Source organism: Salvelinus namaycush, chromosome 6, assembly GCF_016432855.1.
Source record: "Salvelinus namaycush isolate Seneca chromosome 6, SaNama_1.0, whole genome shotgun sequence".
Lineage (NCBI taxonomy): Eukaryota > Metazoa > Chordata > Actinopteri > Salmoniformes > Salmonidae > Salvelinus > Salvelinus namaycush.
In genome coordinates, this window is record NC_052312.1 from 38,229,415 (window position 1) to 38,245,275 (window position 15,861).

A 15,861-nucleotide genomic window follows, 5' to 3' on the forward strand; every position below is an offset into this window, starting at 1 on the left:
AAGTATGTTGTCACAGAGACAGAGAAGATGTGATTTCACCTAGCTATAAAGTAAGTGTTGTGTTCCAGCATTACATAGAAACACATCAATTCACACCAGCCATATAAGTGTGAATTTCTTACAGTGTTATACAGTGAATGCATATGCCAGCTATGCTGTTCTTAATTTGCATTAGACTCATCAGATCATTCAGATGAATTTAAAGGTTGTGATCATGGAAATGACTTGTAGCCAGGATTCATATGAGATTAGATGCATATAATGCAATGTCATTCCTGAGGGCTCAAATGTCAGTAACCACGACATGGCCCAGTCTCTGTAGCTTGTGCACAAGCCCTCTAGACTATATGAAGGTCTCTGTAGTGTGTAGCCAACTGAACGATTAATTCAAGCTGAGATCTATTCGTTTTACAGAATAAGAATGACAGATATTAACATATTTCACTGATCTCTCATCAGTGATGCCTAATTACGAGTTTGCGTTTCCATCCTCACTACTCAGTTCATTAGCGCTGTTGAATGAGAAAAGAGGTGATTAAATAGATAGATGGATTGCGAGGATGAGTCGCTGTTTATGAATTAGACATTCCTGATGGAAATATTCCTTTGATTCTATCTGAGGGGAATATATTTAAGAAATAAGGCCCGAGGAGGTGTGGTATATGGCCAATATACCACGGCTAAGGGCTGTACTTGCTCACAATGCAACGTGGAGAGCCTGGACACAACCCTTAGTCGTGGTATACTGGCCATATATCACAAACCCCTGAGGTGCCTTGTTGCTATTATAAACTGGTTACCAATGTAATTAGAGCAGTAAAAATAAATGTTTTGTCATAATCGTGGTATACGGTCTACAGCTTCAGCCAATCAGCATTCAGGGCTCGAACCACCCAGTTTATAATAGCACACGCAGCCTGGTTTGTCTAGTGGTGTTCCCTTGGACAAACACAACAGTAGGCTGATACACACTATGTTCTATATAGTCAGTGTAGCTGGCGCAAGCAAATCCACATCCTCAGCTTGAGTTTCCTTCCGCAATCTTACAAGGACCACTGAGCTCCGGCATTACTTTCAGTGTCTGCCTTCTGTATTGACGTGCCATTGGCGATTGGGTTTATATTCAGCTGCTTAAATTCAAGGGGGAATTATAATGTAAAAGCGTCAACCACAGGCACTTCATCTCAGTACCTGTCAGTGGAAGGCAGTGTCAGAACCAGTGACCCCATCACAGAGAGACCTTAATTGCTTTTGAAGAGTGCTACACTGCTGCCCTATAACTCCCGTTCACAGCTCAAACAGACAGGGGTCACGAGTTAGTCCCCTTACCCCAGATTTCAGACAAGCACAATCGACACAGTAGAAGAAGAAGCAGTTTGGGGTCAATAAAGTCGTCATTGTACACACACACATATATTTATTTATACAAATATAATATGTATAACAATTGCATATCACCTGGTGTTGTCTTTTTTTTCTGTACAATCAGGAAGTACAGTACGTCAAATCAGGAAGTACAATACGTCGAATCAGGAAGTACAGTAGATCGAATCAGGAAGTACAGTACGTCGATTCATGAAGTACAGTACGTCCAGTCAGGAAGTACAGTACGTCCAGCCTAAAAAAATGCAAGTCGTCAATAAGAAAGAGAATAAGTAAATGTACAAAAGGGATCTGTCAGAGGCAAGATGAACTGTTCAAAAGTTGAGGGACAAAACACGTTCACAGCCCAATCTGGTTGGACTATCAGGATGGCACATTGCACACAGTATGGATGTTAAATGATCTTGCACTACTTCAATACCCACCTACAAAGGAACTAGGCCTATATAGAACGTACATACATACTAGAGTTTGCTACTAGGAAAACCATCCAATGTAATGTTTGTCTGACAGTACTACAGATACAAGACTCCTTTTGATCAGTGTCGATCATCAACTGGTTTTCTAATAGCTTTCAATGACTCCACAGTGCAACTTGTTATACTTAAATATGGTTACTTGTCATGAGAATACTACGCCAGACTATAGGTAGAGGGTTGAAAGAGAGAGTTTATAACAGATGTCCCTTATTGATAAGACGACTAGAACATTCCACAGTCTCTTACTCACAATGATTGTCAAAATGTAAAGTTGACGACGCAGATCCAGGAGAATGAGTCCATTAACCATACTATTCCGGTACGAATTATACACTGGGCTATAGGTCTTATACAATTCAATCTTTTAAATAATAATCTGAATGTTAACAAACACACACATACCTTAATGAAATTACTTTATGCAAAACTCAGATTATAAACAATAAAATAGATTGATTTAAAAATAAAGACAATTGTACCATATGATTAACCCTCCAGGTCATTAATATACATATTAATGTGTTTGACATTCCTCATATAAATGATATAGCAAATGTTCAAATTATATACGTAGATTATATTTTATATGATTACTCTATATACTCTCTGTATATATTCATTTGATGGGAGTAAACGACTAACAATCATTAAATGGCTGACTTGAGAGCTGAAAGTCCAGTTATGAAATTGCACGATAATTGTACTTGCCTATTCAATTGTATGAATACAATTATCTCTGTGTATTCATCCACTTTATATACCCCTCTTTTAACAGCCATTTGATTTTAATGGCAGAAGCTGCCTTATGACACACAGTGCATAAGATACAGTTGACCTAGTATTACATTGTTAACTTCTGTATCTTTACCACATACTGTATATCTCTAATCATTACTCTTATGTGAAATGTAAAACCAACGAAAGTCTGTTATTGCTAAGTTTCCATACAAAATATTTTCTCACTGCAATATATAAGGTAAAAAAGAGTTCACATTTATCCAAAGTAGGACAAGTTTGACACAAAAAAGCAACGTTCATTCACACACAGACACAAGCTCCCATAGAAGAAACAATATCACTGTACAAAGCTATAGCAAAACCAAAGTCAGGAAACAAGTGAAATGAATTCAAAACAGATAACAAAAATAAATAAACTATCACAAATGACAAGAAGGAACATTGAGGAGGGTCACAAGTTTCAACTGTTAGAGAAAAACTTAAAATGAACACAAACAAAATAAAAGTTAAAAGGATGGGTTTCAGTGCTAGCCTCCAATGTCTCAAGTCACAAGCACCATTGTTTACATTTCAGAACACATATCTTTCAGTTTTTCTTCACTCTGTTGGTAGTACATTGAAGGGGGAGAGAGAGTCTTCACTGCTTAACAGTATCATATTCTCCTCTACCAGGTGGTTCCTTTGGGATCCTCCGCACAGAGAGATGGACTTAGAACCTTCCTTTCAGTGTCCTTCACTTCTTCTTCTTTTGGAACAGCCTGTGAGGGATAGGTGTAAGAAAAGCTGAGAGCAATGCTTGAAACCATTTGACAAGTCAGTACTTTGAAAGGTCAGTAAAGTGGGATGCTAATGTCATATTCTGGTAGAATTAGTTACAGAAAAGTGTAGTGTACTCTGCTGTGAATTGCGAAAAGCCCATTGAACTGTGAAAAGCCAATTAAAAATGATTGTGAATTAACCTTTTACTGCAGTGGGCTAAATCAGGGTCACACAGTGTTTCTTGGTAGTCTTAAACAAATCTACTTTGAAACAAAAGTGTACACCTCACACAGATGGTTATGGACTTTAAAAAAAGAAGACACCTGTACCATGTCAGATATAGAGTTTAAACGTATACAATTTTGAGTTTGCATCCCAATATTACACTTTATATAACAAAACCGTCTGACATAAAAACAGGATTTCCGGTCGGGTTTTAGAAATAATGTTGATTAATTATGAAATTATGAAAAATATTAATAACATTCCACCCATGAGGCCACTAGGTCATTTGACAGCAGGAAATGGCTACATGTCTGTGGCTTTCCCACTACTACTGAGAACAGAGATATAGCAGAGCCTATTGTGTCCTCGGCCTTGGTCAACCTTGGCCAGGTATGCGAGAGGAGACAGAATGGCCGGGCATCGTGTCAGAGAGGAAGGCTACATGACGTACAGATTCCATGCAATCCCATGGTGCTTGCCACCTAGCAGCCTGTTCGCCGCGCATGTCGCTTGCTTGGCCACCGGCCTCTTGGCCACTGTGGCAAAGCCCTTTAGTCAGCATGCCAGGGTTGATACAACATGATCCCTGCTCAGTCCCCACACCTCATGCCTCTACTGCACAGGTCTACAAGCTCTCACATACCTCCCCGAGCTAAACGAGGGCTACATGAGGAGGGTTACTATCAAACGATCAGTGCCACTGAGGATCCCTTAGCCTGCGAGTGGTGTTAAGTCTTTTGTGATGTGCCTCGTGGAGGTATGTCAAGGGTACACTTTAAAGAATGCTCAGCTGAATTAGCCACATCAACGTGTTATAGCTTCATCTGAGGCCCAGACAGGCTTAATATTTCTACTACCTATTTTCAGAGTTGTCGTTATATTTGCTTTATCACCTCCAGCAATCTAAGCAATGACGGGGTATATTTGTACACTATAAGTCTGCCTCAACGTTGCTCTGTGGTATGTGTTATAAAACATGTAGCATCCCATGAGTGTGAGCTCTTATTTGCTCAGCCATATCTCAAATAATTCACAAGCCACGCGGCTGAATTACTGACACAACATAGACGGTTATGACTATACAGGGGATTGCAACTGCTTCGTTAACAAACACCCTGAAATAGATTAAGCGCTCATTCCAGGAACTTAATGTGTGCTGCAAGCATATGTTTAATGAAAAAATGAAAAGCTTGATGTAATCCTCTGTAACTTTTACCCAAAGGACAAGGCCTGGTATCATTGTGCAGTAGGAGCCTCTCTGACAGGAGCCTCTCTGGTACTCTCTCTGGGTATAAAGAGCACAATGGGTTTTAAAGAACCACTGAAAATGCCGATTGGCACTTCTGTTTTTTCTGTTGCTCATTAGAAAAACAAGATTTCAGTCTTGGAGGTTTGTTTCCGGACCGATTCCACGCTTGGTTAATGATGTTTGTCCCCCATGAGACACTGTAGACGCAGAAGCCTACTTCATGTTGTGGTTGCGCAATTTTACATCTGACTAAGGTGTTTGTTGCAGTATTTCTCAAGTTAAAAAAATGTGTAACATGTTGTCTTATGTAAACAAAGTCAGGCTGCTGGGCAGGTCTGTCTCACTGTATGCTATTGAATAGAGAGCAATCACTGCAGCTGTTCACCCCATGTTAATGGGCAAATGTACTTCATCTAATCAATACCCATCTTTCATTTACCCGTCGTGACACACAAATGTTCCAAACACTTTGTAGTCAATTTGGACACTAGAATAACTGTTTCTGACTCATATCGATGCCACATAGGCAGTTTTCAAAGGCATTCGTTGCGTTTCGTTGCCTTCTTATGGCTGCAGGGGCAGTATTGAGTAGCCGGATAAAAGGTGCCCATTTCAAACGGCCTCGTACTCAATTCTTGCTCGTACAATATGCATATTATTATTACTATTGGATAGAAAACACTCTCTAGTTTCTAAAACCGTTTGAATTATATCTGTGAGAAAAACAGGACTCCTTTTGCAGCAAACTTCCTGTCAGAAAGTGAAAAATCTGAAATCGATGCTCTGTTCTAGGACCTGCCTATAAATGTGCTTGATATGTATGAGTATACATGCACTTCATACGCCTTCCACTAGATGTCCCATAGGCTGTGAGAGGTGAAATGGGGTTTCTAGGTGTTTCTATGGTGAAAAGAGAGCTCTTGGAATGACATGACCCCAGAATTCCTCTGTCCAGGAAGCGCATAGAGGTCACCGGTAATGGCTTCTGAAAAGCAATCGTTATAGACGTGTTATATCCCCGGCTTTGATTTTATTTGATAAATGTGATCATATCATCGTAAAGTATGTTTTTTCAATATAGTTTCATCAGATTATTGAAATATTTTCGGGAGTTTAGGCGTCTTGCGTTCTCTGGGTATGGTGAAGATGGAGAGCTTCGCGCCACTTGGCTAGTTAGCTTGCTAATTCGAGAGGGAAGAAGGCCGTTCTAAAACCAAACAACGATTGTTCTGGACAAAGGACACCCTTGTACAACATTCTGATGGAAGATCATCAAAAGTAGGACCCATTTTATGATGAGATTTCATATATCTGTCGGAATATGTTGACAATTATTTTGCGCCCAGATATTGGTCTCTCTCTCGTTATAACGTAAGCTGGATGTGGTAATGAAGTTATTTTTAGAATTCTAACACGGCGATTTCATTAAGAACTAATGTATCTATCATTTCCTATACAACATGTATTTTTTAGTAAAGTATATGAATAGTTATTTGGTCAGAATAGGTGAGTGTCATAAAAATATCCGGACATTCTAGGAAAAAGATGCTACGTTAGCACAATGTATAACCACGTATTTCAGCTCTAAATATGCACATTTTTGAACAAAAAAGAAGTGTATTGTATAACCTGATGTTATAGGACTGTCATCTGATGAAGCTTATCAAGGTTAGTCAAAAATTATATATATTTTGCTGGTTTGTTACAATCGCTAACTTTTGCTGCGGGTAAATGGCTTGTGGTAAGCTAATATAACGCTATATTGTGTTTTCGCTGTAAAACACTTAAGAAATCGAAAATATTGGCTGGATTCACAAGATGCTTGTCTTTCATTTGCTGTACACTATGTATTTTTCAGAAATGTTTTATGATGAGTATTTAGGTATTTCACGTTGGTCTCTATAATTATTCTGGCTGCTTTCGGTGCAATTTCTGATTGTAGCTGCAATGTAAACTAGGATTTATACCTGAAATATGCACATTTTTCGAACAAAACATAGATTTATTGAATAACATGTTATAAGACTGTCATCTGATGAAGTTGTTTGTTGGTTAGTTTGGTTGGTTCTTGGTTAGTTTGGTTGGTTTTGTGCATGCTACCTGTGCTGTGAAAAATGTTAGTGCTTTTTTGTATTTGGTGGTGAGCTAACATAAATATACGTGCTGTTTTCGCTGTAAAACATTTTAAAAATCGGACATGTTGGCTGGATTCACAAGATGTGTACCTTTCATTTGCTGTATTGGACTTGTTAATGTGTGAAAGTTAAATATTTCTAAAAAATATCTTTTGAATTTCGCGCCATGCACTTAGACGGGCTGTTGTCATAAGTGTACCGACACCGCCCTGCAGCCATAAGAAGTTTTAAATGTTGTTGCTGTTTCGAATGTGCAATGTGTATCTCCAGACAATGCCAGCCTCCGTCAGTTCACCCTATTCCCCAAAAACCTTTGAGGTGCTAAAGAGTCCCGTGCGGCTCAGTTGGTAGTAGGTTCGATTCTCAAGGGGGACAAGTGAGAAAATGTATGCTCTGGATAAGTGCGTCTGCTAAATGACTGAAATGAAAAATCCCTGTCAGATCCTTAAAACAGTATGAATCTAAATCAAATCATAGTTTGATGAATATATAGCCAGTTTAGAGGACTGTTATTCTTACTGTACCAGCTGTTATCTTCATCTGTGTGGTCCAACTCCTTCTCCTTGGTGGCCCCCTAGCCTGGTCCCAGATTTGTTTGTGCTGTCTTGCCAACACCTATAGTCATTTTTGGTGTGACAATGCCCATAGGAGTTGGCAAGACAATACAAATAGATCTGGCACCAGGCTACGGTCCCCCACCCTTAAAGCAATGAAAAGCCTCACCTACGACATATGGTTCTGCTGGGTAGTGAGGTTCTGCTGCTGCTGAGCCTGCATGAGGAGCTGCTGCTGCTGGCGGCGGCGGGCCGTGCGGAGCTTCTCGAAGCGCGCCTCCATCTCCTCCAGGACCTTGGGCGTGTAGCGTACCACCAGCTTCACACTGTCCTTGGCTGCCTTCAGAAGCTCCACCGCCTTCTCGTGGTGCTCCCCCTCCACACTCTGGGGAGATACAGTGAAAGAGAATGAGAGAGAGAAGAGACTCAGCACATTTAAGAAATGTGGTGGCAATGTGTTAGTGTTGTAGTGATATGGTCTCTGAAGTCTGCCTCAGTTTCTTAATTGGCATGGACAGAGAAATAAAGAAACTTTGCCAAGACTTTTATGTAAGCAACAATGACACAGTTACACAGCAGCAGCTTCAGTTTCTAAATGGTTACAACCAATTAGGTTTGAAATGGAAGTCAAATGTATTTCTACTTAGTTCAACAAGCATTGCATATTTGGTATAATTAGTAATTCCTCCTCAAGCCCAGAGTAATATACAGTACCAAGCAACATTTTCGACACACCTACTCATTCAAGGGTTTTACTTTATTTTTACTATTTTCCCAAAAATAATAAAGACATCAAACTATGAAATAACACATATGGAATCAAAAAAGTGTTAAATAAATTAAAACTATTTTATATTTGAGATTCTTCAAAGTAGCCACCCTTTGCCTTGATGACAACTTTGGCATTCTCTCAACCAGCCTCATGAGGTAGTCACTTGGAATGCATTTCAATTTTGTATTTAAAAAATTATTATTATTTAACCAGGTCGGCCAGTTAAGAACAAGTTCTCATTTACAACTGCGACCTGGCCAAGATAAAGCAAAGCAGTGCGACAAAAACAAAAACATAGAGTTACACATAAACAAACGTACAGTTAATAACACAAAATAAAAATCTATGCACAGTGTGTGCCAATGTAGAAGTGTAGGGAGGAAGGCAATAAATAGACCATAGAGGCAAAAATAATTACAATTTAGCATTAATACTGTGGATGTGATATAGATGTGCAGATGACGATGTGCAAGTAGAGATACTGGGGAGCAAAAGAGCAAGAGGGTAAGTAATAATATGGGGATCAGGTAGTCAGGTGTGCTATTTACAGATTGGCTGTGTACGGGTACAGTGATCGGAAAGCTGCTCTGACAGCTGATGTTTAAAGTTAGAGAGGGAGATATAAGACTCCAGCTTCAGAGATTTTTGCAATTCGTTCCAGTCATTGGCAGCAGAGAACTGGAAGGAAAGGCGGCCAAAGTAAGTATTGACTTTGGGGATGACCGGTGCAATATACCTGCTGGAGCGTGTACTACGGGTAGGTGTTGCTATGGTGACCAGTGAGCTGAGATAAAGCGGGGCGTACCTAGAAAAGACTTATAGATGACCAGAAGCCAGTGGATTTGGAGATGGATATGTAGTGAGGGCCAGCCAACGAGAGCATACAGGTCGCAGTGGTGGGTAATACAGTTGAAGTCGGAAGTTTACATACACCGTAGCCAAATATATTTAAACTCTGTTTTTCACAATTCCTGACATTTCATCCAAGTAAAAATTCCCTGTGTTAGGTCAGTTAGGATCACCACTTTATTTTAAGAATGTGAAATGTCAGAATAATAGTAGAGAGAATGATTTATTTCAGCTTTAATTTCTTTCATCACATTCCCAGTGGGTCAGAAGTTTCCATACACTCAATTAGTATTTGGTAGCATTGCCTTTAAATTGTTTAACTTGGGTCAAATGTTTCGGGTAGCCTTCCACAAGCTTCCCATAATGATTTGGGTGAATTTTGGCCCATTCCTCCTGACAGAGCTGGTGTAACTGAGTCAGGTTTCTAGGCCTCTTTGCTCGCACACGCTTTTTCAGCTCTGCTCACAAATTTTCTATGGGATTGAGGTCAGGGCTTTGTGATGGTCACTCCAATACCTTAACTTTGTTGTCCTTAGACCATTTTCTCATAATTAAAATTCCTCAAACATACAAGTATTTTACACCATTTTAAAGATAAACTTGTTGTAAATCCAGCCACAGTGTCCGATTTCAAAAAGGCTTTACGACGAAAGCACCACAAACGATTATGTTAGGTCAGCACCTAGTCACAGAAAAACACAGCCATTTTTCCAGCCAAAGAGAGGAGTCACAAAAAGCAGAAATAGAGATAAAATTAATCACTAACCTTTGATGATCTTCATCAGATGACACTCATAGTGTCACGCCCTGGCCTTAGTTATCTTTGTTTTCTTTATTATTTTAGTTAGGTCAGGGTGTGACATGGGGGATGTAGGTGTTTTTGTCATGTCTAGGGGTTTTGTATGTTTATGGGGTTTGTATGTCTATGGCTGCCTAGATTGGTTCTCAATTAGAGGCAGCTGTTTATCATTGTCTCTGATTGGGAACCATATTTAGGCAGCCATATTCATTGGGTATGTCGTGGGTGATTGTCTATGTCATTACGTAAGTTGCCTGTGTCTGCACTTGTCGTAGTATAGCTTCACGGTTGTAAGTCTTTAAGTATTTTTCGTTACGTTATAATAAATAGAAGAATGTATTTATATCACGCTGCGCCTTGGTCCTCCTCTCTTCAAAGTTACGACGATCGTGACACATAGAACTTCATGTTACACAATACATGTATGTTTTGTTCGATAAAGTTCATATTTATATCCAAAAATCTTAGTTTACATTGGCGCGTTATGTTCAGTAATGTTTTGCCTCCAAAACATCCGGTGATTTTGCAGAGAGCCACATCAATTTACAGAAATACTCATAATAAACATTGCTAAAAGATACAATTGTTATGCATGGAATTATAGATAAACCTCTCCTTAATGCAACCGCTGTGTCAGATTTTTTTTTTAAAAATCGGAAAAAGCACACTATGCAATAATCTGAGTACGGCGCTCAGACACAAAAACAAGCCATACAGATACCCGCCATGTTGTGGAGTCAACAGAAGACAGAAATAGCATTATAAATATTCACTTACCTTTGATGATCTTCATCAGAATGCACTCCCAGGAATCCCAGTTCCACAATAAATGTTTGTTTTGTTCGATAAAGTCCATCATTTATGACCAAATACCTCCTTTTTGTTCACACGTTTGGTACACAAATCCAAACTCAGGAGGCGCGGGCAAGTCCAGGTGAAAGTTCAGACGAAAAGTCATATTACAGCTCGTAGAAACATGTCAAATGAAGTATATAATCAATCTTTAGGATGTTTTTATCATAAATCTTCAATAATGTTTCAACCGGAGAATTCCTTTCTCTGTAGAAATGCAATGGAACGCAGCTAACTCTCACGGGAGCGCACGAGACTGAGCTCGTGGCACTCTGCCAGACCCCTGACTCAATCAGCTCTCATTCCCCCCTCCTTCACAGTAGAAGCATCAAACAAGGTTCTAAAGAATGTTGACATCTAGTGGAAGCCTTAGGAAGTGCAATATGACCCCATAGACACTGCATATTCGATAGACAATGACTTGAAAAACTACAAACCTCAGATTTCCCACTTCCTGGTTGGATTTATTCTCAGGTTTTTGCCTGCCATATGAGTTCTGTTATACTCACAGACATCATTCAAACAGTTTTAGAAACTTCAGAGTCTTTTCTATCCAAATCTACTAATTATATGTATATTCTAGCTTTTAGGACTGAGTAGCAGGCAGTTTACTCTGGGCACCTTTTTATCCAAGCTACTCAATACTGCCCCCCAGTCCCAAAGAAGTTAAGCACTACAATGAAACTGGCTCTCATGAGGACCGCCACAGGAAAGGAAGACCCAGAGTTACCTCTGCTGCAGAGGATAAATTCATTAGAGTTAACTGCATCTCAGATTGCAGACCAAATAAATTCTTCACAGAGTTCAAGTAACAGACACATCTCAACATCAACTGTTCAGAGGAGACTGCGTGAATCAGGCCTTCATAGTTGAATTGCTGCAAAGACACTATTACTTAAGGACACCAATAAGAAGAAACTTGCTTGGGCCAAGAAACATAAGCAATGAACATTAGACTGGTGTAAATCTGTCCTTTGGTCTGATGAGTCCAAATTTGAAATTTTTGGATCCAACCGCCATGTCTTTGTGAGACGCAGAGTAGGGGAAGGGATGATCTCTGCATGTGTGGTTCCCACCGTGAAGCATGGAGGAGGAGGTGTGATGGTGTGAGGGAGCTTTGCTGGTGACACTGCAAGTGATTTATTTAGAATTCAAAGCACACTTAACCAGCATGGCTACAACATCATTCTGCAGTGATACGCCATCCAATCTGGTTTGTGCTTAGTGGGACTATCATTTGTTTTTCAACGGGACAATGACCCAACACACCTCCAGATTGTGTAAGGGCTATTTGACCAAGAAAGAAAGTGATGGTGTGCTGCATCAGATGACCTGGCCTCTGCAATCACCCGATCTCAACCCAATTGAGATGGTTTGGGATTGACCGCAGAGTGAAGGAAAAGCAGTCAACGAGTGCTCAGCATATGTTGGAACTCCTTCAAGACTATTGAAAAAGCATTCCAGGTGAAGCTGGTTGAGAGATTGCCAAGCGTGTGCAAAGCTGTCATCAAGGCAAAGGGTGACTACTTTGAAGAATCTAAAATATAAAAGATATTCTGATATGTTGAACACTTTTTTGGTTACTACATGATTCCATATGTTATTTCATAGTTTTGATGTCTTCACAATTATTCTACAATGTAGAAAATAGTACAAATAAAGAAAAACCCTTGAATGAGTAGGTGTGTTCAAACTTTTGACTGGTACTGTATATTTTCTTTTTAAAGCACACGCTTTTTAAAGCACACGTTTGATTAGTATTTGTCTGAAGAAGGCACTTTTAAGTCCAAACACATCCTGACTTCACCATGTAAATTGGTTTTCATTTGATGGTGTAAATGGAGAGTTATGGAATAGGATTCGGCAAGGAGTGACTTTGAAAGGCCAAACTGCTAAGCCGTGTGAAGTTTGGAACACTTTGCTCATGGTGACATTTGCTTCTTCTAAAAAACTGTCGCTTTGATATAGCGTTTGTTGTTGCCCGTTGCTTTAGTCATTTAGTCGTAGATAGCTCTCCTATATCTTGGACGCTGGCTCACTATAAGCCTCTTTTAATTTAGGCTTCAGAAAACCAATCACTCTGCTTGACCCTATCAATATTGTGAAAGTTTGACTCAAGGTTTAGACAGAATGCTTCCCTGCTCGGATGTGGTTTGTCAGAAGAAATCTCAAGCAAGACGAGAAAATGAATACCTTGAAATATTAACAACAGCACACAACTGTGATTGGGATTCGTAAAGTAGAAGACGCAAATTCACCGAATATCATAAACAGGGTACAGAGTTTTTCCTGGTCGGTTCACGTGGTCAAGAAAATCTGACCATGTAACCAGACCTAGCGGTAATCATAAATAAGCAATACATACCACACCATTGACAGACAGGAGCTGGTCCCCCCGTTTTAGGCCCCCGTGCCTCTCAGCCAAGCCCCCTGGGATGATGCGGGAGATATAGATGGGAGAGTTCTGCTCCTTGCCGCCCATCACGTTGAAGCCCAGCCCCTCCTCCGTCTTGGGCAGCTCTACCACTCGGGGGTGAGAGTGACCCTCGCTGGCCGCAAAGGCTGCAACTGTGGCCTGCAGAGAGAGACAGGCGAGAGGATAACGATCAGACCATTATTGGTGTGTTCAGCACTAACTCCAAGCCCTATACCACCCTATTTTGTCTACCACACAAATAGATTAGATAATGACGATACTAAGTGCATGAACTGGGATTGCATTTCCCAACAGCCAAATAAACTTTCCCATACCCAAGAGCAATGTAGAAGCAAAGTGTACAGACTTAAATTCACTCTGTGGGTGGGACCTTCTGACTTCTCTCTCTAAATGGGGCTTAGAGACGTCCAGTAGAGCTGAGAATAACAAAGTGAGAACCAAGGCGATGATGGTGATGTATTGTATAGCCATGTGAGATGTTTTCTGGCTCTGTGAGAACATGAATTAGCACATATCTGTCGCAGCTGGAGAAGAAGACGCGAGATAACTTCCACCCCCACGAACTAAATCTCTGTGAGCCTGCTTCATTAAATTCCACTGGCTTGGGATGGCTTTCAAGTTCTAGAGGAATCTTCTTCTCACCTTGTCGTCTGAAACAAAGTGTGCAGGAGCTTGTTATCCCAGCCTGGAAAAAGAACAGCAGATGTACATTGCCACAGGTGCCGCTCTGTCAAGTCTGTCTCATTATTATTATTAAGCAATACTTTCTCAGGAAACTGCAGGGGGAAAAGGCCTCTGTTTCAAAGCTTGGTGTATGTGGATCCAAAGTTTCCCCTAGCAGGTGAAAGCCCTGAGATCCTCCACTTCTTCGTCCCCCCCTTTCCATCTCTCTCTCCATCTCTCTCTCCCACTGTGAGGTAAAGAAGCACTGTGTTCAGTATGCCACCATCCCCTCTCTGGCTAACGGCAAATCGACCTTCACAAGTTTATCTCCCTTCCTGGGAGGAAGAAACTAGATGGCATATGGCTGCCTCCTCCAAATGCAAAAAGTGTCTGGGGCGAACCAAACAAAAATGACAGCTTACTGGGAAATTGCCAAAGTAATGTCACAGTACCGTATGGAAATTACTTAATTTCATAAAATGTTATTATCATCAGCCATCAGTTCAGCTCAGTCTTTTCTCTGGAGCACCATAGACTAAGTGGTCTCCCATTTCTGGAAGATAAAAGATAAAATCTTCAGGCCAGGAATTACAGTCTGGAATTGATTCAATTAACTGGGTAATAAACTGAATCAAGTGCTCATGTTCTCAGGTGGAACACATTTTAATTGGTAAACGCTCACCAGCAACACTGCAGCAAAGGCATCTAAAATAGCATCTACCCTGCTAATGCCTCAAGATTGCTGGTGTATCAAGGGATCCCTGGTTTTCCATAGGACTATAACACGTTTTTAGGCCCCCGATGTCCTACTTAAAGTGATTCATGTGAAATGTGCTGAGTGCTGCCCTCCAGGTCTTTGGTCAGTGATGTACTTGAGATGTACTTGGAGACGAGGCTGATGAAACAAGCACCGGCTCAGCTAAACGGAAACTCTCAGGAGGGCGGCACTTTCAAAAGCAGCGCACCATCTCATTTCGATGTCATCGATTGAAATCACTCCCATGGGCGTGGAAGCCAGTCAACGGAGTTTGCTCTATGTTAATTGCTGCTCCGCTGGTGGCTGTTTTTAATATGCTTTTGAAAAGACTGGTGATGGACAAGGACAAAGTTGAAAGGCACTTCATGCTGTTGTCATTGCTTTCCTGTGTAAACAGTGTCATATGGACAATCTGGCTTACTTTAACACTGTTAAGTACAAGCCCCAAGGCCTCTTTCATGAATTGTAAAGTAGTTTGATTTGACTATCTACATTCTCTCTTTCAAAACAGCCTTTGAATATGCTATGAAAATAAAATGATGTGTTAATGAAGATGTACTTTATAATGTTGAACAGGGACCTTGAATTTTCAACTAATTATGGATATTCGAAGGGAAATGAAAAGGACACGTCGCGGTAACAGCAGCATATCATCAACCTCAAAACCATTTGATCTGAGCAGGCTAGAAAGAGTATTTTGATATTCCATCAACATCAGATACAGTGGTGTCCTTCAATAGGCCTAAGCTATGTCTTTGCACACCTTTCATCCAAGGTGGAAATTCACAACACAATCCACAGTCTGATTAAAGTCGTAAAAAAGGTTACCCCGTTTACTACTCCTTGAGAAAGGGACTGAACCATAGTCAAAGTTTTGCAAACCATTTGCGATTGAAGAGACGACGTTTCGCTGACAAAAAAAGAGCCCTTTGGAATTGTACTCCACACCGGGCCTAGTTATCTATTCATTCTGCTTGCCCAGTGTTGTCAATCAATCTGTCCTACTCCTCTATGTGCCCAGTCTCTGGAAGGAGCATCCAATTGAATCAGTCAGTGTGCGTACCTCCCTATGTTGCCCCATCTCTTCTTCACTCCCTCTCTGATGTTTTGTTAACACTGGGAGAGAGGACTGAGATGCACTCCTCTCTCTCATCTCACCCTCCCTCTTTTCCTGTCCCCCTTTCACTGTTAGATGTCTGCTTGATTTATT

The 15,861-nt window shown here is 40.5% G+C and overlaps 1 protein-coding gene across 1 annotated transcript in view; it reads right to left on the bottom strand.

Moving 5' to 3' along the window:
- Positions 1-1,457: 1,457 nt before the first annotated feature.
- The window catches only part of LOC120049117 (protein lin-7 homolog A-like), a 31,008-nt gene continuing 16,604 nt past the window's right edge, over positions 1,458-15,861 (bottom strand). The window contains exons 4-6 of the mRNA XM_038995359.1: positions 13,160-13,369; positions 7,692-7,907; positions 1,458-3,358 (exon numbers count right to left, since the gene is read on the bottom strand). Of these exons, the coding sequence (XP_038851287.1) occupies positions 7,692-7,907; positions 13,160-13,369 (426 nt within the window). The 3' untranslated portion in view covers positions 1,458-3,358. The remainder of the gene's footprint in view (positions 3,359-7,691; positions 7,908-13,159; positions 13,370-15,861) is intronic.